This window comes from Zosterops lateralis, assembly GCF_965231275.1.
Source record: "Zosterops lateralis genome assembly, chromosome: 27".
Lineage (NCBI taxonomy): Eukaryota > Metazoa > Chordata > Aves > Passeriformes > Zosteropidae > Zosterops > Zosterops lateralis.
The window spans coordinates 2,502,669-2,527,189 of NC_139787.1; the positions used below are offsets into that span (position 1 = coordinate 2,502,669).

At 62.9% G+C, this 24,521-nt stretch overlaps 2 protein-coding genes across 2 annotated transcripts; both read right to left on the minus strand.

Annotated features, from left to right (window-relative positions):
• Positions 1 to 554: 554 nt before the first annotated feature.
• Positions 555 to 17,810, minus strand: LOC310919418 (V-type proton ATPase catalytic subunit A-like). Its single transcript, XM_083878775.1, has 14 exons — positions 17,668 to 17,810; positions 16,070 to 16,198; positions 15,430 to 15,644; positions 13,968 to 14,105; positions 12,977 to 13,128; positions 11,970 to 12,132; positions 10,470 to 10,578; positions 8,761 to 8,883; positions 7,510 to 7,624; positions 7,130 to 7,193; positions 6,203 to 6,406; positions 4,872 to 4,966; positions 2,842 to 3,013; positions 555 to 689 (listed from the first exon to the last, which is right to left on the minus strand). Exons 1-14 carry the CDS (start codon positions 17,747 to 17,749, stop codon positions 597 to 599), a joined length of 1,854 nt encoding a protein of 617 aa, XP_083734901.1. The 5' UTR covers positions 17,750 to 17,810; the 3' UTR covers positions 555 to 596.
• A 1,430-nt stretch (positions 17,811 to 19,240) lies between these two features.
• On the minus strand, positions 19,241 to 24,490 carry PFDN2 (prefoldin subunit 2). The gene is made up of 4 exons (XM_083878914.1): positions 24,407 to 24,490; positions 23,092 to 23,180; positions 21,939 to 22,062; positions 19,241 to 19,494 (listed from the first exon to the last, which is right to left on the minus strand). The coding sequence occupies exons 1-4, from the start codon at positions 24,467 to 24,469 to the stop codon at positions 19,321 to 19,323; spliced, it is 450 nt and encodes a 149-aa protein (XP_083735040.1). The 5' UTR covers positions 24,470 to 24,490; the 3' UTR covers positions 19,241 to 19,320.
• Between the last annotated feature and the right edge of the window lie 31 nt (positions 24,491 to 24,521).

Here is a 24,521-nt window from a genome sequence, read left to right on the forward strand (position 1 = left end):
CCCCCTGTCCCCCCCAGGCTGTGTCCCCCTGTCCCAGGATGTCCCTGCCCCCCCCCGCCCCCCCCAGGGTGTGTCCCCCACTCTCTCTCCGGGTGTCCCCTGATGTCGCACGAGGCGGGGGGGGCAACAGCCCAACCCCACCCCGGGACCCCCCTGGACCCCCCCGCCCCCAGTGCCACCCCCCCAGTGTCACCCCCAGTGTCACCCCCCCAGTGTCACCCGCCCGGGGGGGGGGACACCGGACGCTCCCGCCCTCCTCGGGAAGCCACACCTGGAGCTCAAGTGCCACCACGGGTCCTTTATTGGGGAGGGCGGGGGGACCCCGGGGACACCCCCATCCTGTCCCCTCCCTCGGGGGACACCGCCATCCTGTCCCTTCCCTTTGGGGACACCCCCATCCTGCCCCTCCCTCGGGGGACACCCCCATGTCCCTTCCCTTTGGGGACACCCCCATCCTGTCCCCCCCCACTCAGGGGACACCGGCATCCTGTCCCCTCCCTTTGGGGACACCCCCATGTGCCTCCTCGGGTGACACCCCCGTGTCCCCCCCCGCTTTGGGGACACCCCCGTGTCCCCCCAGGTGCCCCGGTGTCCCCTCAGTCCCCCAGGTTGCGGAAGGCCGCCACCATCTCCTCCTGCAGCTGCGCGTAGGACGCCAGGATCTGCTGCTCGCCGTCCTTCACCGGGTCCTGGGGACACGGGGGGACACGGGGACACGGGGGTCACCCCCAGAGCCGGGCCCACCCCCCCCGGGGCACCCACACTGAACTTATGTGTGACCCCCCCCCAAATCCACCCGGGATTGATTGTGGGACCCCCCACCAAAAAAAATCCACCCAGGATTGATTGTGGGACCCCCAAATGGGGTCACAGCCCCCCCCCCGACCACCCACTGTGACTGTCACAGGGACACAGCGGTGTCACCCCCAGACCCCCTCAGGGTGTCCCTGTCACACTCAGGGTGTCCCCATGTCCCACCCAGGTGTCCCTGTCCCCCCCACAGGGTGTCCCTGTCACCCCCCATGTCCCACTCAAGGTGTCCCCATGCGGCACCCGGGGTGTCCCCGGCCCCAGGGTGTCCCTGTCACCCCCGTGTCCCCCTCAGGGTGTCCCCACAGCCCACCCAGGTGTCCCTGTCACCCCCTGTGGCACCCGGGGTGTCCTCCGGCCCCAGGGTGTCCCTACTCCCCCTTGACCTTCCCATGGGGATCCCCCAAATGGGGGTCTCAGCCCCCAGGGACATCACCCACTGGGACCCCCCCAAATGGGGCTCTCGCCCCCAAACCTCCCTTAACCTTCCTTTAGCCCCCCCCCAACGGGGGTCTCACCCCCCGACCCCCCCGTTTAACCTTCCCCTGGGACCCCCCCCGGGGATCTCTGCCCCCAAACTCCCCCTTCAACCTTCACACGGGACCCCCACGGAGGGTCCGACACCCCTTCCTCACCTTAACTTTCATGTGGGATGTGGGACCCCCCAATGGGGGTCTCTGTCCCCAAATCCCGCCTTTAACCCTCACTTGGGACCCCCGCGGGGGTCTCTAACCCTTTTTTCCCCCTTTAACCTTCATGTAGGACCCCCAAAGCCCCTTAACCTTCCCCTAGGACTCCCATGGGGGTCTCTGCCCCCAAATCCCCCCGTTAACCTTCCTGGGATTTATTGTGGGACCCCCAAATGTGGTCACAGCCCCTCCACAGGGGTCTCGACCCCTTTTCCCCCCTTTAACCTTCATGTGGGACCCCCACTCCCCTTTAACCTTCCCCTAGGACCCCCCCCCAGTGGGGATGTCACCCCCCAAACCTCCCTTAACTTTCCCACGGGACCCCCCCATGGGGGTCTCTGCCCTTTTCTCCTCCTTTAAAACCTTCATGTGGGACCCCCTGATCCCCCCTTTAACCTTCCCCTTTGAGCCCCCCCAGTGGGGGCCTCCGCCCCCAAACCCCCCTTTAACCGTCCCATGGGATCCCCACGGGGGTCTCCGCCCCTTTTTCTGCCTTTAACCTTCCCGTGGGACCCTCCCCAAGCCTCAGCCCTCAGTGACCTTCAAATGGGACCCCCCCAAATGGGGGTCTCGCCCCTCGATCCCCCCCTTTAATCTTCCCACGGGATTCGCACAGGAGTCTCTGCCCCCAAATCCCCCCTTTAACTTTCCTGGGATTTATCATGGGACCCCCAAAAGCGGTGACAGGCCATCCACGGGGGTCTCTGAGCCCTTTTCCTCCCTTTAACCTTCATGTGGGACCCCCACTCCCCTTTAACCTTCCCCTAGGACCCTCCCCCCCCAGGGGTCTCTGCCCTTTTTTCCCCCTTTGAGCCCCCCAGTGGGGGTCTCACCCCCCAACCCCCCCTTAACTTTCCCATAGGACTCCCCCACAGGGGTCTCAGCCCCAATGACCTTCAAATGGGACCTCGGAATGGGGGTCTCGCCCCCTGATCCCCCTTTAACCTTCCCCTAGAACCCCCCCCAGGGGGTCTCTGCCCCTTTTCCCTTCACATGGGACCCCCCCAATGGGGGTCACTGCCCTTTTTTCCCCCTTTAACCTTCATGTGGGGCCCCCGCGGGGGTCTCTGTCCCCAAACCCCCCTTAACCCTATTTTAGGACCTCCCCACGAGGGCCTCACTCACTTCCCCCTCCTTTAACCCCCCCGTGGGACCCCCCAATGGGGGTCTCTGCCCTTTTTCCCCCTTTAACCCCCCCGTGGGACCCCCCAATGGGGGTCTCTGCCTCTTTTTCCCCCTTTAACCGCCCGTGGGACCCCCCAATGGGGGTCTCTGCCCTTTTTCCCCCTTTAACCCCCCTGTGGGACCCCCCCCTCGGGGTGGCCGCCCCCCCGGCCCCCACCTTGAACTTCATGGCGCTCAGGCGGTAGAGGATGTCGCCGAGCCCCTCGCGGATGGTGGCCCAGGTGACGCGCTGGTCCTCGGCGCCCGCCCCCTCCACCGCCCCCCGCGCCAGGTCATAGAAGGTCACCAGGTTCTGCAGCATGCCCACCGTCTTGTAGAACGGGCAGAACCTGGGGGGGCCGGGGGGTCAGGAGGGGTCTGGGGGGTCAGGGTGAGGGGTTTGGGGGGGTCAGGAGGGGGTTGGGGGTGGTACAGCATGCCCACCGTCTTGTAGAACGGGCAGAACCTGGGGAGGGGCCCCGGGGGGTCAGGAGGGGTCTGGGGGTTCAGGGTGGGGGGCTTGGGGGGTCAGGAGGGGGTTTGGGGGGAGTTGGGGGGGGTCAGGAGTGGGTTGGGGGTGGTACAGCATGTCCACCGTCTTGTAGAACGGGCAGAACCTGGGGGGGTCCCGGGGGTTCCCAGGGGTCAGGGGGGTCAGAGTTGGGGGGTTTGGGGGGGTCAAGGAGGGAATTGGGGGGATCAGGAGGGAGTCAGGGGGGTCAGGGTTCAGCATCTCCCGGGTCTTGTAGAACAGACAGAACTTGGAGGACGGGGGTGCTGGGGGGGTTTGGGGGGTCTGGGGGTTCAGGGTGGGGGGTGCTGGGGGGGTTTGGGGGGTCTGGGAGGGGTTGGGGGGTCAGGAGTGGGGTGGAGGGGTCAGGGGGCAGCATCCCCTCAGTCTTGTAGAAGGGGCAGGATGTGGGGAGGGGGCCCGGGGGGTCTCAGGGGGTCCTGGGAGTGCCCCGAGGGGTCTGAGGGGGCTCAGGGGGGTCCTGGGGGTCAGAGGAGTTCAGGGTGGGGGGTTTGGGGGGTCGGGACTCAGCGTTCTCCAGGTTTTGTGGAACGGGCGGGACCTGGGGGGGCCCGGGGGGTCTCAGGGGGGCTCGAGGGGGTTCCGGGAGGGTGCCAGCACTGGTCATAGGCAGAGTGGGGGTCAGGGTTGGGGTCAGTATTGAGGGGTCCCAGGGGGTCCCAGGGGTGGTCTCGGGGGTCCCAGTACTGGTCATGGGCTGAGTGAGGGGTCAGTGCGGGGGTCAGTGTTAGGGGGTCCTGGGGGGTCCCAGGGGGGGTCCCGGTACCAGTCAGAGGCAGGGTGGGGGGCGGGGGGGGGTCAGTGTCAGGGGTCAGGGCTGGGGGGTCCCAGGGGTCTCAGAGGACCGGTCATAGGCAAGGTGAGGGACTGGGGGGGTCAGGGTAGGGGTCAGTGTTGGGGGGTCTCGGTAATGGTCATAGGCCGAGTGGGGGGGCCAGGGGGGTCAGTGTGGCAGTAAGTGTGGGGGTCAGGGTTGGGGTCAGGGTTGGGGGGTCCCAGGGGGGCCCAGGGGGGTCCCGGTAATGGTCATAGGCCGAGTGGGGGGGCCAGGGGGGTCAGTGTGGCAGTAAGTGTGGGGGTCAGGGTTGGGGTCAGGGTTGGGGTCCCAGCTGGGGGGTCCTGGGGGTTGTGGTACCAGTCATAGGCTGAGTGAGGGTCAGTGCAGGGGTCAGGGTGGGGGGTCAGGGTGGGGGTCAGAGTTGGGGTAGGTGTTTGGCCCCATCTGGGCGGGGGTCCCAGTACCAGTGATAGGCCAAGTGAGGGTCAGGGCTGGGGTCAGGGCTGGGGTCAGGGTTTGGGGTCAGGGTTTGGGGTCAGGGTTTGGGGTCAGTGTTTGGGGTCAGTGTTGGGGTCAGTGTTTGAGGTCAGGGTTTGGGGTCAGGGTTTGGGGTCAGTGTTTGGGGTCAGTGTTGGGGTCAGTGTTTGAGGTCAGGGTTTGGGGTCAGTGTTGGGGTCAGTGTTGGGGTCAGAGCTGGGGTCAGTGTTTGGGGTCAGTGTTGGGGTCAGTGTTTGGGGTCAGTGTTGGGGCAGAGCTGGGGTCAGTGTTTGGGGTCAGTGTTTGGGGTCAGTGTTGGGATCAGTGTAGGGGTCAGAGCTGGGGTCAGTGTTTGGGGTCAGAGTTTGGGGTCAGCATTGGGGTCAGTGTTGGGGCAGAGCTGGGGTCAGGTTTGGGGTACCGGTCGTAGGCCGAGTATCCGTTCTGCTGCAGGAAATCGTCCTTGAGCAGTTTGGCCACTTCCAGTGTCACCTTGTCACCTTCAGCCAGCGACGCCTGGGGGACACGGGGTCCTGTCACTGCTGGGGGCACGGCCCCTTCCCAGGGCCCAAATCCCATAAACACCAACCCCACAGATCCCAGAAATGCCAATCCCATAGATCCCATAAACACCAATCCCACAGATCCCAGAAATGCCAATCCCACAGATCCCATAAACACCAATCCCACAGATCCCAGAAATGCCAGTCCCATAAATCCCATAAACACCAATCCCACAGATCCCATAAACACCAATCCCATAGATCCCAAACCCCACCTTGCCCATGAGCTGCACGATCTCCACCAGCTCCTCCTCCTCCTCTATGGTCCCAGTCCCCATAAATCCCATAAATCCCAAATCTCACATCCCACATCTCAAATCTCACATCCCAGACCCAACCCCACATCCCAGACCTCACAAACCCCAATCCCAAACCCCACCTTCCCCACGAGCTGAACAACCTTGGCCAGCTCCTCCTCCTCCTGCAGGATCCTGGACTCCACATCCCAGGCCCTATAAACCCCACAAACCCCACAAACCCCAATCCCAATCCTGTACCCACCTTCCCCACGAGCTGCACAATCTCAGCCAGCTCCTCCTCCTCCTGCACGGTCCCTGACCTCTCACCCCAGACCCCAAGTCTCACACCCCAGACCCCACAAACCCCATAAACTCCATAAATCCTATGAATCCACCTTTCCCGTGAGCTGCACGACCTCGGCCAGCTCCTCCTGCTCCTGCACAGTCCCAGACCCTCCATCCCAGACCCCAAATCTCATATCCCACATCTCAGATCTCACACCCCACAAACCCCACAAACCCCACAGACCTTTCCCACGAGCTGCACGATCTCGGCCAGCTCCTCCTCCTCCTGCAGGATACCTGACCCCCCATCCCAGAACCCATATCTGACATCCCAAGCCCCACAAACCCTGTAACCCCATAGACCTTCCTCACGAGCTGCACAATCTCGGCCAGGTCCTCCTGGTCCTGCAGGACCCCAGATCCCACATCCCATACCCCATATCTCACATCCCAGACCCTATAAGCCCCACAAACCCCATAAAGGCACCTTTCCCACGAGCTGCACGATCTCGGCCAGCTCCTCCTCCTCCTGCAGGATCCCTGACCCCCATCCCAGACCCCAAATCTGACACCCCATATCCCATATCTCACATCCCAGGCCCCAAATCTCACATCCCAGGCCCCACAAACCCCACAAACCCCACAACCCCCAGGACCCCCCAGACCTTGCCCACGAGCTGCACGATCTCGGCCAGCTCCTCCTCCTCCTGCAGGATGCGGCGGGCGCGGTCGCGCAGCGCGGGCAGCTCGGGGTGGGCGCGCTCGTAGTGCGGCTCCAGCGCCCGCAGGTACCGCGAGTACGAGATCAGCCAGTTCACCGAGGGGAAGTGTTTGCGCTGCGCCAGCTTCTTGTCCAGCCCCCAGAACACCTGGCAGTGTCACACAGGGTCACTCAGGGTCACCCAATGTCATCTCCCGGTCACCTAGCCCAACCCCAAGCTTCTTATCACCATGGAATACCCGGCAATGTCACCCCCATGTCACCAAGGGAAAGTGTTTGCACTGTGCCAGCTTCTTGTCCAGCCCCCAGAACACCTGGGGATGTCACCCGGTGTCACCTCGGGTCCCTCAGTGTCACCCCCGTGTCACCCCACATAAGTCTGTGCATCCCTGTGCTCCTTGTCCAGCCGCCAGAACACATGAGAGTGTCACCCAGTGTCACCCCGCTGTCCCCCAGCCTGTCCCCGAGTCTCCTGTCCAGCCCCCGAGTGCCTGTGACACCGGCGGTGCCACCCCCGTGTCCTCATCGAGGGGTCACTGTCACCGTGTCCCACTCCCAGTGTCCCCGTGTCCCCTCCAGCGTGTCCCTGTCCCCGCCATGTCCCCCCAGCGTGTCCCTGTCCCCTCCCCAATGTGCCCCTGTCCCCTCCCAGTGTGTCCTCTTCATGTCCCACTCAGTGTCCCCGTGTCCCCCCACTCTGTCCCTTCCATGTCCCCTCCAGCCTCTCCCTGTCCCCTGTGTCCCCGGTGTCCCCTGTGTCCCTTGCGTTGTCCCCTATGTCTCCTGTGTTCCCCGTGTCCCCCGTGTTCCCCATGTCCCTCATGTCCCCTGTGTTTTCCCAGTGTCCCCGGTGTCCCCGGTGTCCCCTCACCTGCACGATCCCCAGCGTGGCCGAGGTGACGGGATCTGAGAAATCTCCTCCTGGGGGGGACACCCTGCGGGGGGGCGGGACGGGTTTAGGGTGAGTTGGGGGGTCCTGGGGGGTCCCGGGAGGAGTTTGGGGGGGGTCCCGGGGGGTCCTGGGGGGGTTTGGGGTGAGCTGGGGGTGCACCGGGGGAGTTTAGGGGGGTCCTGGGGAGGGGGTTTGGGGTGAGCTCGGGAGTCCCGGGGGGTCCCGGGGAGGTTTCGGGGCTTCCGGAGGGGTTTGGGATGGTCCGGGGGTGTCCGGGGTGGGCTGGGGGTGAATGGGGGGTCCCCCCGCCCCTGCCCCCCCCCCAGGACACGGGGACACGGTGACACGGTGACACTCACGCTCCCACGATGCTGACGCTGCCCTCGCGCTCGGGGGTCCCCAGGCACCGCGCCCGCCCCGCGCGCTCGTAGAACGAGGCCAGGCGGGCCCCCAGGTAGGCGGGGTACCCGCTGTCTGCGGGGACACGGCTGTCACCGCCTGTCACCCCCTGTGTCACCCCCCAGGACCCGCTGTCTGCGGGGGACACGGCTGTCACCGCCCTGTCACCGCCCTGGCACCGCCCTGTCACCCCCCGGGACCCCCCTTGTCACCCCCCGGGACCCGCTGTCTGCGGGGGACACGGCTGTCACCGCCCTGGCACCGCCCTGTCACCCCCTGTCACCCCCTGTCACCTCCCTGTCACCCCCCTGTCACCCCCCAGGACCCGCTGTCTGCGGGGGACACGGCTGTCACCGCCCTGTCACCCCCTGTCTCCCCCTGTGTCACCCCCTGTCACCCCTGTGTCACCCCCCGGGACCCGCTGTCTGTGGCGGACACGGCTGTCACCGCCCTGTCACCCCCTGTGTCACCCCCCTGTCACCGCCCTGTCACCCCGTGTGTCACCCCGTGTGTCACCCCCTGTCACCCCCCTGTCACCCCCCAGGACACTGTCACACCCCCCAGGACCCCACAGGGGACACTCGGGCTCGGGGAGGGGTCTCAGCGCCCCCCACCCCCGGGGATTTGGGGTTCGGCAGCTGCAGGTCCAGACCCCGTTACCCCAAACCCCGGAGTTTTGGGGCGCCCCACGTGTTCTCAGGACACCAAACCCCACTTCCCAGGATTTTTGGGGTCCCATCCTGGGATTTTGGGGTCTCATCCTGGGGTTTTGGGGTTCCCCATGTATTCCTGTGACCCCAGATCCCATTTTTCCCTGAATTCCCGGGTTTGGGGGTCCCATCCCAGATTTTGGGGTCCCATGCCAGTATTTTGGGGTCTCTTTCTGGGATTTTGGGGTCCCATCTCAGATTATTTTGGGGTCCCATCCTGGGTTTTGGGGTCCCATCCCACGATGTTTCGGAGTCCCACCCCGGGTCATTTTGGGGTCCCACCTCGGGATATTTTGGAGTCCCACTCTGGGATGTTTTGAGATCCCCCCCAGGCTGTTTTGGGGTCTCCCCTGGTATTTTTGGGGTCCCACCCCGGGCTGTTTTGGGATCCCCCCCAGGCTTTTTTGGGGTCCCCCCGGGCTGTTTGGGGTCTCACCCCGGGCTGTTTTGGGATCCCCCCCAGGCTTTTTTGGGGTCCCCCCGGGCTGTTTGGGGTCTCACCCGCGGGCATCTCCGCCAGGCGCCCCGAGATCTCCCGCAGCGCCTCGGCCCAGCGCGAGGTGGAGTCGGCCAGGAGGCAGCTGTGCAGCCCCATGTCCCGGAAATACTCCGACAGCGTGATCCCTGTGACACACGCGTGTGCAAGGGGTGTCACACACCTGTCACACACCTGTCACACCCCTGTCACACACTCGTCACACCCCTGTCACACAGCCAGGGACAGTGTGATCCCTGCGAGTGTGCAAGGGGTGTCACACACCTGTCACACACCTGTCATACACCTGTCACACACCTGTCACACCCCTGTCACACACTCATCACACACCTGTCACACCCCTGTCACACCCCCAGGGACAGTGTGATCCCTGTGTGACACACGTGTGTTCAAAGTGTCACACACCCATCAAAGACCTGTCACAGCCAGGGACAGTGGGATTCCTGTGAGTGTGCAAGAGCTGTCACACACCTGTCACACACCCATCACACAGCCAGGGACAGCCTGATCCCTGTGACACACGTGTGTGCAAGAAGTGTAACAGCCCTGTCACATGTGTCACACACTCGTCACACACCTGTCACACAGCCAGGGACAGCGTGATCCCTGTGAGTGTGCAAGGAGGGTCACACACCTGTCACACACCTGTCACACACTCGTCACACAGCCAGGGGTATCACACCCAGGGACAGCGGCATCCCTGTGTGACACACACATGTGCAAGGAGTGTCACAGACCTGTCACAGACCCGTCACAGACCCATCACCTGTGTCACAGACCTGTCACACAGCCAGGGACAGCATGATCCCTGTGACACACGCGTGTGCAAGGAGTGTCACACACCCATCACACGGCCAGGGACAGCATGATCCCTATGAGTGTGCAAGGAGTGTCACACACCTGTCACACACCTGTCACATACCCAGGGACTGCAGGATCCCTGTGACACACGTGTGTGCAAGGAGTGTCACACATCCATCACACGGCCAGGGACAGTGTGATCCCTGTGTGACACACGTGTGTGCAAGGGCTGTCATGGGTGTCACGCACCCATCACACAGCCAGGGACAGCATGATCTCTGACACACGTGTGTGCAAAGAGTGTCACATGGCCATCAAAGACCTGTCACAGCCAGGGACAGTGGGATTCCTGTGACACACGTGTGTGCAAGGGCTGTCACACACCTGCCACACCCCTGTCACACACCTGTCACACCCCTGCCACACCCCTGCCACACCCCTGCCACACCCCTGTCACACACCTGTCACACCCCTGTCACGCAGCCAGGGACAGCGTGATCCCTGTGAGTGTGCAAGGGCTGTCACACACCTGTCACACACCTGTCACACTGACAGGGACAGTGTGATCCCTGTGACACACGTGTGTGCAAGGAGTGTCACACACCTGTCACACAGCCAGGGACAGCCTGATCCCTGTGACATACACACGTGCCCCTGTCCCCCTGTGTCACACATGTGTCCCTGCCCCCATGACTCTGTCACGCACACGTGTCCCTGTCCCCCCTCCGGTGTCTCTGTTCCCCTGTGTTCCCCCAGTGTCCCCATGTCCCTCTCCATGTCCCCATGCCCCTGTCCCGTGTCCCTGTCCACCCCAATGTCCCTGTCCCCCCTGGTGTCCTCATGTCCCCCATGTCCCCCCATGTCCCCGTGTCCCCCCAGTGTCCCCATGTCCCCCCATGTCCCGTGTCCCCACCGGTGTAGATGGAGGCCTCCCTGGCGGCCACCGGCATGTTGGACGTGTTGGCCACGAGCGTCGTTCTCTTCATGATGGACTCGGAGCGGCCGTCCACCTCCATGGTCAGCTGGGGACAGTGGGGTGGCATTGTCACACTGTCACCTGTGTCACCTCCCTGTGTCACCTGTGTCACCCCTGAGCCCAGCCACCCACCTCCATGGTCAGCTGGGGACACAGGGGGGCATTGTCACCTCCCTGTGTCACCTGTGCCACCTCCCTGTGTCACTTGTGTCACCCCTGAGCCCAGCCGCCCACCTCCATGGTCAACTGGGGACACAGGGGGGCATTGTCACCTCCCTGTGTCACCTGTGTCACCCCTGAGCCCGGCCGCCCACCTCCATGGTCAGCTGGGGACAGCAGGGTGGCATTGTCACACTGTCACCTCCCTGTGTCACCCCTGTGTCCGGCCCCAAACCTCCATGGTCAGCTGGGGACAGCGGGGTGGCATTGTCACCTCCCTGTGTCACCCCTGTGTCCTGCCACCCACCTCCATGCTCAGCTGGGGACAGCAGTGTCACAGTGTCACCTGTGTCACCTCCCTGTGTCACCTGTGTCACCCCCTGTGCCTGGCCGCCCACCTCCATGGTCAGCTGGGGACACAGGGTGGCATTGTCACACTGTCACCTCCCTGTGTCACCCCTATGTCCTGTCACCGACCTCCATGGTCAGCTGGGGACAGCAGGGTCATGCTGTCACCTGCGTCACCTCCCTGTGTCACCATGGGACAGCCCTGCCAGCCACCTCCAGCATCAGCTGGGGACACACATGTCACTGTCACCTCCTGTCATCTCCCCATGTCACCCCCTTCCACCCGCTGTCCCCCCCATGCTGAGCTGGGGACACCTGTGTCACTGTCACTTCCTGTCACCCCCTGCCACTCCCCTGTCACCCCCCTGTCACCCCATGTCCCCGTGTCGTGGTGTCACCTCACAGAAATCCCTCGAGACCTTCCCTGATGAGCTTGGGACCCCCCGTGTCACTGTCACTGTCACCGCCTGTCACCCCCTGCCACCCCTGGGGCCCCCTGTGTCACCCCAGGGAAGTCACTCAGGACCTTCACACGTCACAGCCATCCCCTGCCACCCCCGTGTCCCCGATGTCCCCCTGCCACCCCCGTGTCCCCTCGGGTCCCATGTTGCACTGTCACCTCGGGGGAGTCCCTGCAGACCCTCCACGTTCACCCGTGTCACTGTCACTCCCTTGCCACCCCCATGTCCCCGGTGTCCCCGGTGTCCCCCCCATGTCCCCGGTGTCCCCCCCATGTCCCCGGTGTCCCCGGTGTCCCGGTGTCCCCCATGTCCCCGGTGTCCCCCATGTCCCCGGTGTCCCCGGTGTCCCCCATGTCCCCGGTGTCCCCCATGTCCCCGGTGTCCCCGGTGTCCCCCATGTCCCCGGTGTCCCCCATGTCCCCGGTGTCCCCGGTGTCCCCCCCATGTCCCCGGTGTCCCCGTGTCTCACCTCGGGGAAGTCCCGCAGCACCTCGGACATCTCGTTCCCGCGCTCCCCGCAGCCCACGTAGACGATGACGTCACTGTTGGAGTACTTGGACAGGGATTGGGATATCACCGTCTTCCCGCAGCCGAACGCGCCCGGGATGGCCGTGGTGCCCCCCTGGACACACCTGGGGACACGGGGACACGGCACGGGCGTGGCGGGACATCGGTGACGCCCTGGGCCTGTCCCCGTCCCTGTCCCCAAATCCATCTCCCTCTGCCCCCATTCCCTGTCCTCAGCTCCATCTTTCCCTGTCCCCAATCCCCTCCCTGTCCCCGTCCCTTTCCCTGTCCCCGTCCCACCCTCCTCACTTTGTCCCCGCCCCCTCCTCCCCCACCCCCCCCTTTCCCCTCCCCCGGATCCCCGTGGGAGCAGCGCAAAGCCCTGACCCCGATCCCAATCCCCATCCCGACCCCTGTGGGAACAGCATAAACCCCACTCTGATCCCAATCCCTGAGAGAGCAGTGCACCTGCCAACCCCAGCCCTGATCCACATGGGAACAGCGCACGCCCCCAGTCCCCCTTCCTACAGGAACAGTGCAATCCCCTAACCCCAATCCCTACAGGAACAGCACATCCCCCCAGCCCCAATCCCGATCCTATTCCTGTTCCCAATCCCATTCCATATGGGAAGAGCGCACGCCCCTAGTCCCATTCCCAGTCCCATTCCTGACCCTGACCCCAATCCCATTCCCTACAGTAACAGCACAACCCCCCCAGTCTCAGTCCCGATCCCATTCCCAACACCATTCCCTATGGGAAGAGAGCATCCCTCAGTCCCGTTCCTGTTCCCATTCCCAATTCCATTCCTGACCCTGTTCCCGACCCCGTTCCCCACAGGAAGAGCACAACCCCCTTTCCCAGTCCCATTCCTGATCCCGTTCCCGATCCCAATCCCTACAGAAAGAGCGCACCTGCCCGGTTCCCATCCCCGTTCCCATCCCCGTCCCCGTCCCGTCCCCGTCCCGTACGGGAAGAGCGCGTCCAGGACCCTCTGGCCGGTCAGCAGGGGGTGATTGGCCGGGAGCTTCTCGGCCACGGGCCGGACCTGCCGGACCGGCCACACCTGGATCATGGTCAGCGGCTCCCGGACACCCTGGAAGTCCAGCTCCAGCACCACGTCCTGCGGGAGCGGCCGGGATTGGGCTGGGATCAGCTCAGGATCAACTGGGATCAATTGGGATTGGGCTGGGATTGGGCTGGGATCAACTGGAATCAGGCTGGGATAAACTGGGACCAGCTGGGATCGGGGTGGGATTGGGCCAGGATCAACTGGGATCAGGCTGGGATCAGCCAGGATCGGGCTGGGATCGGGATGGGATTGGGCTGTGATCAACTGGGATCAGGCTGGGATCAGCCAGGATCAGCCCAGGATCCACTGGGATCGGCTCAGAATCAGCTGTGATTGGCCTGGGATCAGCTGGGATCAACTGGGATTTGTCTGGAATCAATTGGGATTGGCCCAGGACCAGCCAGGATCAGCTGAGATCAGCAAGGATCAGCTGGGACCGGCCAGGATCAGGCTGAGATTGGTTGTGATCAGCTGGGATTGGCCTGGGATTGGTTGTGATCAGCTGGGATTGGCCCGGGATGAACTGTGATTGGCCTAGCATCAGCTGGGATGAGCCTAGGATCAACCAGTACCAGCTGGGATCAGCCCAGGATCAGCTGGGATTGGCCTGAGATCAACTGGGATCAGCTGGGATCAACCCGGGATCAGCCTGGGACACCTCACCCAGCCACCGCCCCATCTCCCCCAATCCTGACTCTGATCCCAGTGATCCCAATCCCACTGATCCCAACGATCCCACGGATCCCAATCCCACTGATCCAAACGATCCCACTGATCCCAATCCCACTGATCCCAACGATCCCAGTGATCCCAATCCCACTGATCCCAACGATCTCACTGATCCCAGTGATCCCAATCCCACTGATCGCGGTGGTCCCGGTCCCGCTCACCGCCACGCCGTAGTGTCCGGGGGGCGCGATGTAGGTGACGGTGCCGCGGCTGCGGGGCGGGACCATCAGCCGGTGCTGCAGCAGCGAGTTCTCGGCCACCGAGCCGTAAATGTCCCCTCCTGTCACATGGCTCCCCACCTGGGGACACCGCCCGACACCGTCAGGGACCCCGGGGGCTCCGCCGTGCCCGTGTCACCCGTGTCACCCGTGTCACCCTGTGTCCTCCGTGTCACCCGTGTCCCCCCGTGTCACTCGTGTCCCCCGTGTCACGCGTGTCCTCCGTGTCCCCCCGTGTCACCCGTGTCCACCCGTGTCACCCGTGTCCTCACACCCCTGCCACCTTCGTGTCCTCGTGTCCCTGCATCCCACTGTCCCTGTATCCTCCGATGTCCCTGCGACACCCCTGCCCCCATATCCCGATGTCCCTGTGTCCCCTGTGTCCCCGTGTCCCCATGTCCCGATGTCTCCCCCGTGTCCCCGTGTCCCTGCAGCCCCCGTGTCCGTGTCCCCCCGTGTCCCCACCGCTCTGTGACCCCCGTGTCCCTGAGTCCTCTGTGTCCCTTAATGTCCCCACGACCTCCGTGTCCCCATGTCCTGATGTCCCTGTGTCTCCTCTGTCCCTGTGTCCCCTGCGTCCCCAATGTCCCCTCATCCCCCCTGTCCCTGTGTCCCCACCCCATCTTTGGGGTCCCTCCTTGGCAGAGGGGACAGGGAGGGGACAGGGGAGGACAGAAGGAGGGGACAGTGGAGGATGATGTCCCTTGGCAGGGACAGGACGGGACTGGAGGGGACAAAAGGGGACAGAGGGGTTGAGGGGGGCAGGGCAGGATGGAGGGGACAGGGAGGGACAATGGGATTGGGGTGACAAGACGGGGAACAGCAGGACAGGGGTGACAAGAAGGGGACAGAGGGTCTGGGGGGACAGGAAGGTGACAGGGGGACAGGACAAGGGAGGACAGGACAGGTTGAGGGGGACATGGAGGGGACAGAGGGACAGGATGGGGGGACGGGGGAGGACAGAGGGACACAGTGGGGGTACAGGACAGTTTGGGTGGGACAGGGAGGGGACAGAGGGCCTGGGAGGACAGGGAGGGGACAGGGAAGGGACAAGGGGACAGGGAGGGGACAGGGGGACACAGTGGGGGTACAGGACAGTTTGGGTGGGACAGGGAGGGGACAGGGAAGTGACAGGGGGACACGATGGGGGGGACAGGGAGGGGATGGAGGGGCTGTGAGGGGACAGAGGGACAGGACCGGGGGACAGGAAGGGGACAGAGGGGACGGGAGGACAGGACGGGGAGGCGACAAGAAGGGGACAGAGAAGGGGACAGAGAAGGGGACAGAGGCCCTGGGAGGACAGACGGGAAAGGGGGGACAGGACAGCGATGGGAGGACAAAGGGACGGGCCGGGGGTCCGGGGAGGTGACAGGGGGGGAGGTGACAGGGGGGGAGGGGCACGCACCCGGATGTTCTTGCTGGGGACAAAGTCCCAGCTGAGGTGTCGCGGCAGCGCGGGGACGTTGGTGCCCCGCGGGATGTAGATGCTCCGCGTGGCCTCGGCGATGTCGCGCAGCGGGCGCTGGATCCCGTCGAAGATGGAGCCCAGGATGCCCGGGCCCAGCTCCACCGACAGCGGCGTCCCCGTGCGCCGCACAGGGTCCCCCACCTGCACCCCCGCTGCCACCGCTCAGGAAATGTCACCGCCGGGGGACACGGGGACGGGCCGGGGACACGGGGACAGCGGGGACACGGGGACTGAACAGGCTTGAGGGGACACGGGGACTAGGGGAACACGGGGACAGGACGGGGTGGGGGACAGGGATGGGACAGGGAGGGGGCGGGACAGAGGGGACAGGGCAGCATGGGGGGGACAAGGAGGGGACTGAGAGGGTGGGGGAGGACGGGGAGGGGACAGGGCAGGGCAGAAGGGAGGGACAAGGGCGGGGACAGGGCAGGATGGGGGACAGGGAGGGATCAGAGGGGACAGGGCAGGACGGGGGACACAGGGAGGGGACAGCGGGGACAGCGCGGGGCGGTCGGAGGGACAGAGGGGTGGCGCGGAGGGCCCCGCGGGGACAGCGGGGACAGCGGTGACAGGATACAGGTCTCCTCGTACACCTGGAGCGTGGCCATGTCCCCGTCCAGCCGGATGATCTCCCCCACCAGCTCCGCGTGTCCCACCCGCACCAGCTCGTACATGGCCGCGCCCGCCATGCGGGTGGCTGTCACCACTGCGGGGACACGGCCCGTCACCGCGGCCCGGGCCACCACCACAGGGACCCGCTGTCCCCAACCCAGCCCCGGGGCCACCACCGCACAGGGACCCCCTGTCCCCAACCCAGCCCCGGGGCCACCACCGCACAGGGACCCCCTGTCCCCAGCCCAGCCCCGGGGCCACCACCCACAGGGACCCCCCTGTCCCCAGCCCACCCCTGGGGTCACCATCCCTTTAACAGCCCCTCTGTCCCTCGGCCCAGCCCCGGGGTCCCCACTCCTGTCCCCTCCCCACGACCACCCCCGGGGACTTTCCCACGCTGTCCCCTCCTGTCCCCAACCCTGTCCCCGGGTCCTCGCCCTCTCCCGTCCCCTCCCCAGGTGTGCCCCCAGCCCTGTCCCCTCCCTGTGACTGTCCCCTGGTCACCGGCCACCCCCTGTGTCCCCATCCAGGTGCTCCCTCCCCACTGTCCCCCTCAATTGTCCCCTCCCCATTGTCCCCTCTCCTGTCCCCATTTAGCGCCACAAACGCCATCGGTGTCCCCATGCCCGGCTGTCCCAGCACGTCCCCACCATGTCCCCTCCTGTTCCCAACCCTGTCCCTTCCCCACGACCCTCGCTGGGTACTGTCCCCTCCCCACTGTCCCCTTTTCCATTGTCCCCCCCATGGCCCTCCTCCCCAGGTGTTCCCCACATTGTCCCCTCTCTGTCCCCATTTCAGCGCCACAACGCCCATCGGTGTCGCCATGCCCGGGTGTCCCTGTGTCCCCAGGGTGTCCCCACGATGTCCCCTCCTGTCCCCAACCCTGTCCCCTCTCCTGTCCCCTCCCCAGGTGCTCCTCCCCCCATTGTCCCCTCTCCTGTCCCCATTTTAGCGCCACAAACGCCATCGGGGTCCCCATCCCAGGCTGTCCCCGCGGTGTCCCCAGGCTGTCCCCAGGCTGTCCCCGCAGTGTCCCCAGGCTGTCCCCGTGTCCCCAGGCTGTCCCCGGCTGTCCCCGCAGTGTCCCCAGGCTGTCCCCGGCTGTCCCCGCGGTGTCCCCAGGCTATCCCCGGGCTGTCCCCGGCTGTCCCCGCGGTGTCCCCGCGGTGTCCCCGGCTGTCCCCGGCTGTCCCCAGGCTGTCCCCAGGCTGTCCCCGGCTGTCCCCGCGGTGTCCCCGGCTGTCCCCAGGCTGTCCCCGCGGTGTCCCCGCGGTGTCCCCAGGCTGTCCCCAGGCTGTCCCCGGCTGTCCCCAGGCTGTCCCCAGGCTGTCCCCAGGCTGTCCCCGCGGTGTCCCCGCGGTGTCCCCAGGCTGTCCCCGGCTGTCCCCGGCTGTCCCCGCGGTGTCCCCGGCTGTCCCCCCGGTGTCCCCGGCTGTCCCCGCAGTGTCCCCAGGCTGTCCCCGGCTGTCCCCGCGGTGTCCCCGGCTGTCCCCAGGCTGTCCCCGCGGTGTCCCCAGGCTGTCCCCAGGCTGTCCCCAGGCTGTCCCCGCGGTGTCCCCGTACCGGGCCCGGACACGCCGTGCACAGCCCCCATCAGACTCTCCCTCTCGTCCTCCTCCAGGCGCGTCCCCCGTGTCCCCTCCATGGTGTCCCCTCCCCGCCGCGGTGTCACCGCCGTTAAATGTCCCCGCGGGCCGGTGACAACCGGCCGGGCCCCCGCGGGTGTGGCACGGTGCGCAGCCAACAGCGTGTCCCCAGCCCGGGGACAGCGGGGTGACACCGGCTGGCTCCGGTGGCGGAGGGCAGGGCGGGTGTGGCGCTGTGTGCTGTCAACAGCAGCGCCCCGCGCTCCGGGGGACACCGGGTGACACCGGGTGACACCGGCACGCGCCGAGCCGGGCCCGCCTCGGGTGACGGGGACACGGCCCGAGTGTCCTTGTCACCTCCCTGCCGTGTCCTGTCACCTCCTTCTCTTTGTCACCCCCCTGCCGTTTGCCATCCCCCTCCCTCCTTGTCGTTTGTCACCCCCTTCTCTTTGTCACCTCGCGGTGCCCTCTGCGCCCCCCACAATCTGGGGTCCCTCCGCCCCCCTGCCCGCAATTTTGGGGTCCCACCCCCCTAATTTTGGGGCACCCCCCTGGAATCCACCCCCACCCCCTTGGCGGCCTCACTCCCACATTTTGGGGTCCCCTCCTGGCAGCCCCCTCCCCAAATTTGGGGTCTCCCCCGCACCCCTCACCTCCAATTTAGGGTCTCCTCTTGGACCCCAACCTTCCATTTTGGGGATCCACCCGCCCCCAGACCCCAACGCCCCCTTTTTGGGGTGCACTACTCTGAATTTGGGGGTCCCACCTCCCAGTTTGGGGTCCCCACAGGACCCCAGCACCCCCAGTTTGGGGGTCCCACCCCTTCTTTTTGGGGTCCCCCAAAGGCACCCATCCCCACCTATTTTGGTCCCCTCCATTTTAGGGTCCCACCCCCCGAATTTGGGATCCCCTCCCAGTCCCCAATTTTGGGGTTTTGCCCCATCCATTTAAGGGTCCTCCCTCTCCAAATTGGGGTCCCCCAGCTCCCACATTTTGGGGTCCCACCCTCTCATTTTGGGGTCCCATTCCCCCATTTTGGGGTTTTAACCTCCTTTCTGGGGTCACACCTTCCTAATTTGGGATCTCACTCCCACATTTTGGGGTTCCCACCCCACTCTCCCATTTTGGGGTTTCACCCCATCATTTTTGGGTCCTCCCTTCCCCTTTTGGGGTCCTCCAACCCCCCCATTTTGGGGTTTCAACCCCCCCATTTTGCTGTCCTACCCCCTCACTTTGGGGTCCTCCCTCCCCAATTTGGGGTCCCCTCACTCCCACATTTTGAAGTTTCACCCCATTCATTTTGGGGTCCTCCCTCCTCATTTCGGGATCCCCCAGCTCCCCCATTTTGGGGTTTTACCCCACCAATTTTTGAGTCCCCCCCCTTTTCAATTTAGGATCCTCCCTCATTTTTGGGGTCCCCTCTCCCCATTTTAGGGTCCCACCCCCATTTTTGGGTTCCCCCACAAACCCCTCCCCCCCTCCATTTTAGCATCTCCCTCATTTCCCCCCAATCCCTTTTATTTCCCCTTTCCCCATAAAATCCAACCCTGGGATTGCCCCAAATTCCCGTTTATTGCCCCAAACCCCCCCGGAATGACCCCAAAGCCCGTTGGGATTTTGGGGGGGGGTGTCAGGACACCAGGACCCCCCCGGGGCCCCCCTTGCCCCCCTCGGGGCCGTCCCTGGGGGCGGCTTTGGGGTCGTCCTCGCCCACCAGGCGGATGTTGTGCCGTTCCCGGAACTCGGAGAGCTCCCGGCCCTTGGCCTGCAGCTGCTGGGCCAGCGCCTCGATCAGCTTCGAGATCTGGGGGGAAACACAGAAAATGAGAAATCCAGCCTCGATCAGCTTCGAGATCTGGGGGGAAACACAGAAAATAAGAAATCCAGCCTCGATCAGCTTCGAGATCTGGGGGAAAACAGAAAATGGGAAAATTGAGAATATTGGGAATGAGAGAGCCTCGATCAGCTTCGAGATCTGGGGGAAAACAGGGAAATGGGAAAATTGGGAATATTGGGAATGAGAGAGCCTCGATCAGCTTCGAGATCTGGGGGGAAAACACAGAAAATGGGAAAATGGGAAATCCAGCCTCGATCAGCTTCGAGATCTGGGGGAAAAATGGGAATATTGGGATGAGAGAGCCTCGATCAGCTTCGAGATCTGGGGGGAAAACAGGGAAAATGGGAAATGTGGGAAATCCAGCCTCGATCAGCTTCGAGATCTGGGGGGAAACACAGAAAATGAGAAATCCAGCCTCGATCAGCTTCGAGATCTGGGGGAAAACACAGAAAATGGGGAAATTGGGAATATTGGGAATGAGAGAGCCTCGATCAGCTTCGAGATCTGGGGGGAAAAACAGAGATTTGGGAAAATGGGAAATCCAGCCTCGATCAGCTTCGAGATCTGGGGGGAAACAGGGAAAATGAGAATATTGGGATGAGAGAGCCTCGATCAGCTTCGAGATCTGGGGGGAAAACACAAAACAATAGGAAAAATCGGAAATGTGGGAAATGTGAGCTCGCTCAGCTTCGAGATCTGGGGGGAAAATGGGAAAATTGGGAATATTGGGATGAGAGAGCCTCGATCAGCTTCGAGATCTGGGGGGAAAAACAGGAAAATGGGAAATCCAGCCTCGATCAGCTTTGAGATCTGGGGGGAAAATGGGAAAATTGGGAAAATTGGGAAATCCAGTCTCGATCAGCTTCGAGATCTGGGGGAAAACGGGGAAATTGGGAATATTGGAAATGAGAGAGCCTCGATCAGCTTCGAGATCTGGGGGGAGAAATGGGGAAAATGGGAAATGTGGGATCAATAGAGCCTCAATCAGACTCAAAATCTGGGGGGAAAACAGAGATTTGGGAAATCCAGCCTCGATCAGCTTCGAGCTTCGAGATCTGGGGGGAAAACACAAAAAAACGGGAAAATTTGGAATATTGGGATGAGAGAGCCTCGGTCAGCTTCAAGATCTGAGGGGAAAAACCGGAAAAACGGGAAAATTGGGAAATCCAGCCTCGATCAGCTTTGAGATCTGGGGGAAAAATGGGGAAAATGGGAAAATTTGGAACTGTGGAAAATCCAGGCTCAGTCAGCTTCAAGATCTGGGGGGAAAAACAGGAAAAATGGGAAATCTCGGCTCAGTCAGCTTGGAGATCTGGGGGCAAAAATGGGAAATTTGGGAAAAATGGGAAATCCAGGATTGATCAGCTTTGAGATCTGGGGGAAAAAATGGGAAAAACAGGAAAATTGGAAAAAAAAAGAGCCTCTATCAGCTTCAAGATCTGGAGGGAAAAACAGGAGAATTGGGAAAAATGGAAAAAAAGAGAGCCTGGGTGAGCTTGGAGATCTGGGGGGAAAACATGGAAATCTGGGAAAAATGGGAAATGTGGACTTGGTCAGATTGGGGAAATGGGGGGGAAAACCAGAAATTTGGGAAAATTGGGAAAAGAGAGAGCCTCAATCAGCTTGGGGAAATGGGGAGAAAAAAAAGAAAATTGGGAAAAACGGGAAATCTGAGCTAGATCAGCTTGGAGCTCTGGGTGGGGGTGGGGGGAATGGGGAGAGGAAAAGGGGGGAAAAAGGGAAAAAAGAGGGGGAAAAGGGTCCAGAGGGTTTTTTGGGGGTGGTCCCAGCAGATTTTTTGGGCTCCCCAGCAGATGTTTGTGGAATCCCAGTAGATTTTTGGGCTATCCCACTGGATTTTGGATATCCCAGGGGATGTTTCTGGGATCCCACTGGATTTGGAATATCCCATCGGATTTAGGGCTATCCCATTGGATTCTGGGATCCCCTATAGGATTTTTATGGGATCCCACTGGATATGGGGACTCTATAGGATTTTTAGGGGTATCCCATTTGATCTAGAAACACTCTATCAGACTTTTACAGGATCCCACTGGAATTGGAAATCCTCTACAGGGTTTTCACAGGACCCCACCAGATTTTGGGATCCTCTATAGGGTTTTTCTGGGATCCCACTGGCTTTGGGGATACTCTGTAGGACATCCACAGGATCCCACTGAACTTTGGATATACTATAGAATTTCTGGGCTATCCCACTGGATTTTGGGATTTTCTATAGAATATTTTATGGGACTCTACTGGATTTGGGAATACTCTGTAGGACTTTCATGGGATCCCACTGGATTTTGGGATCCCCTATGGGATTTTTACAGGATCCCACTGGATTTTGGGATCCCCTATGGGATTTTCCCGGGTTTGGGGCTGCCCCAGGGGAGTTTGGGGTCCCAGACCTGCTCCCTGTTGCTCTCCAGGGCGGGCAGCACCTCCTTGACCGTCCTCTCCACCAGCACCCCCCCGACCATGCGGAAACACTTCCGGGTGGGGTCCACCTCCCGCAGGGTCTCGATCACCAGGCTGGGCAGGGGGCAGTGTGCTCAGGGCCGGGGAGAGCCCAGAGAGAGCCAAAATACAGCCCAGAGAGAGCCCAGAGACCATCCCAAATCCTGATCCCAAATCCCCACCCCAAATCCTGATCCCAAATACCTCCCAAATCCACCCTGAGTCCCATCCCAAATCCAACCAAAAATACATCCCAAATACACCCCAAATCCTGATCCCAAATCCCCATCCCAAATTCCCACCCCAAATACATCCCACATCCCCTCCCAAATCCACCCGGGATCCCCACCCCAAATCTAATCCCAAATCCCACCCCAAATCTCCATCCCAAATCCACCCCAAATCCTCCAATCCCAACGCCAAATCGCCCAAATCCCGATTACAAATTCCCCAAATCCCCCAATCCTGATCCGAAACTCCCCAATCCTGACCCCAAATCCTGACCCTGAATACCAAATCCCTCAATCCAGATTGCAAATCCCAACCTCAAATGCCCCAATCTCAATCCCAATCCCAAATCCAAATCCCCAAATCCCGACCCCAAACCTCCAAATCGTCCAACCCCAAATCCCTCAATCCTGACCCCAAATCCGCCAATTCTGACCCCAAATCCCAATCCCCAAATCCCAATCCCCCAATCCCAAATCTCACAAATCCCTAAATCCCAATCCTAAATGTCCCAAATCCCCCAAATCCCTCCAGTCCCAAATGCCCCAATTCCGACCCCAAATCCCCCAATCCTAAATCCCCCAACCACCCAAAGCCCCCAATCCCAACCCCAAATCCCCCAAATCCCCCAATCCCAACCCCAAATCCCCCAATCCCAAGTTCCCCAAATCCCCAATCCCAAATCCCCCCAACCCCAACTCTCCTCAGTCCCAAATGCCCCAATCCCAACCGCAAATCCCCTGAGCCCAATCCCAAATCCCCCAAACCTGACCCCAAATCCCCCAAAACCCCCAACCCTGACCCCAAATCCCCCCAACGCCAAATCCCCCAATCCCGACCCCAAATCCCAACCCCAAACCCCAACTCTGACCCCACCTGTGCTCGTTGAGCTCCAGCTCCAGCTCTGCAGCTTTGGAGGCCAAACCGCGCTGGTCCTGCCGCAGGCGGTTAAACCGGGACACCACCTGGGATAGGGGGAAACTGGGATGGACTGGGATGGGACTGGGATGGACTGGGATGGACTGGGGGACTGGGATGGGACTGAGATGGGCTGGGGGGACTGGACTGGGATGGGACTGGGATGGACTGGGAGGGACCGGGATTGGGGAGCTGGGAACAGGGTAGACTGGGATCCACTGGCATGGACTGGGAGCCACTGGGAGCTACTGGGACCAACTGCAATCCACTGGGATCAGCTGGGAAGGGGAGGGACTGGGATTCGATGGGAGTGACTGGGATCTGCTGGGATGGGACTGGGATCGGCCGGGATCCACCAGGATGGACTGGGATCAACTGGAATCAGGGAACTGGGAATGGACTGGAATAAACTGGGATGGGAGAGCTGGGATTGGGGTGGGATCCCCCTGGGGCATGGGGAGAGCCCCGGGACTGGGACAGAGTGGGATCCGTCCCACAGGAACGGGATGGGAACCCAGGGAGGAGGCTGGGATCCACTGGGGGCACTGGGGGAACCCCGGGGCCGGGATCAGTGGGACACGGCCTGCAGGAACGGGGCCAGAGAGCCCCGGAGGGGGATCCACTGGAAGAGTCCCGGGATTGGGGTGGGATCCACTGGGATTGGGGAGAGCCCCGGGACTGGGACAGAGCGGGATCCATCCCACAGGAACAGGGTGGGAACCCAAGGAGGAGAGTGGGATCCCATTGGGGGCTCGGGGGGACCCCCAGGATGGGATCCCTGAGGGAGAGAATCCCCCCCAACCCCACAGCAGCACCTGCCCCTCGGCCCCAGGGACCCCTCCCCGTTATGAGACCGCCCGGTTATCAGAGATCCCCCTCCACCCGTTATCAGGGACCCTTCCTCGTTATCAGGGATCTCTCCTGGTCCCACAGACCCTCCCTCACTCCCCACATTCTCCCCAGGCCCAGGGTCCCCCCCCCCTCCATTTCCCCTCCCCATTATCAGGGACCCTTCCCCGTTATCAGGGACCCTTCCCTTGCTACCAGGGACCCCTCCCCATTATCAGGGAACCCCCCCGTTATCAGGGACCCCCCCGGTCCCACAGACCCCCCCCCTCACTCCCCGCCTTCCCCTCACGCCCAGGCCCAGCCCCCCCATCGCTTCCCCCCGCAGCCCCAACCACCCCCTCCCCTCACTCCGCTCCCTCCCTGCCGCTCCCGGGGCCCCCTCCCTGTTCCCGGAGCGCTCCCCGGGTCCCGGTCCGGCGCTGACCTGCTCCGCGCTCAGCCCCTTCCCCGCCGGGGCCGCCCCTCGCCCCTTCCCCGGCTCCGCCATCTTTTCCCGCGCGGCCCCGCCCCTTCCGCTCCCGCGCGGCCACTTCCGGCCG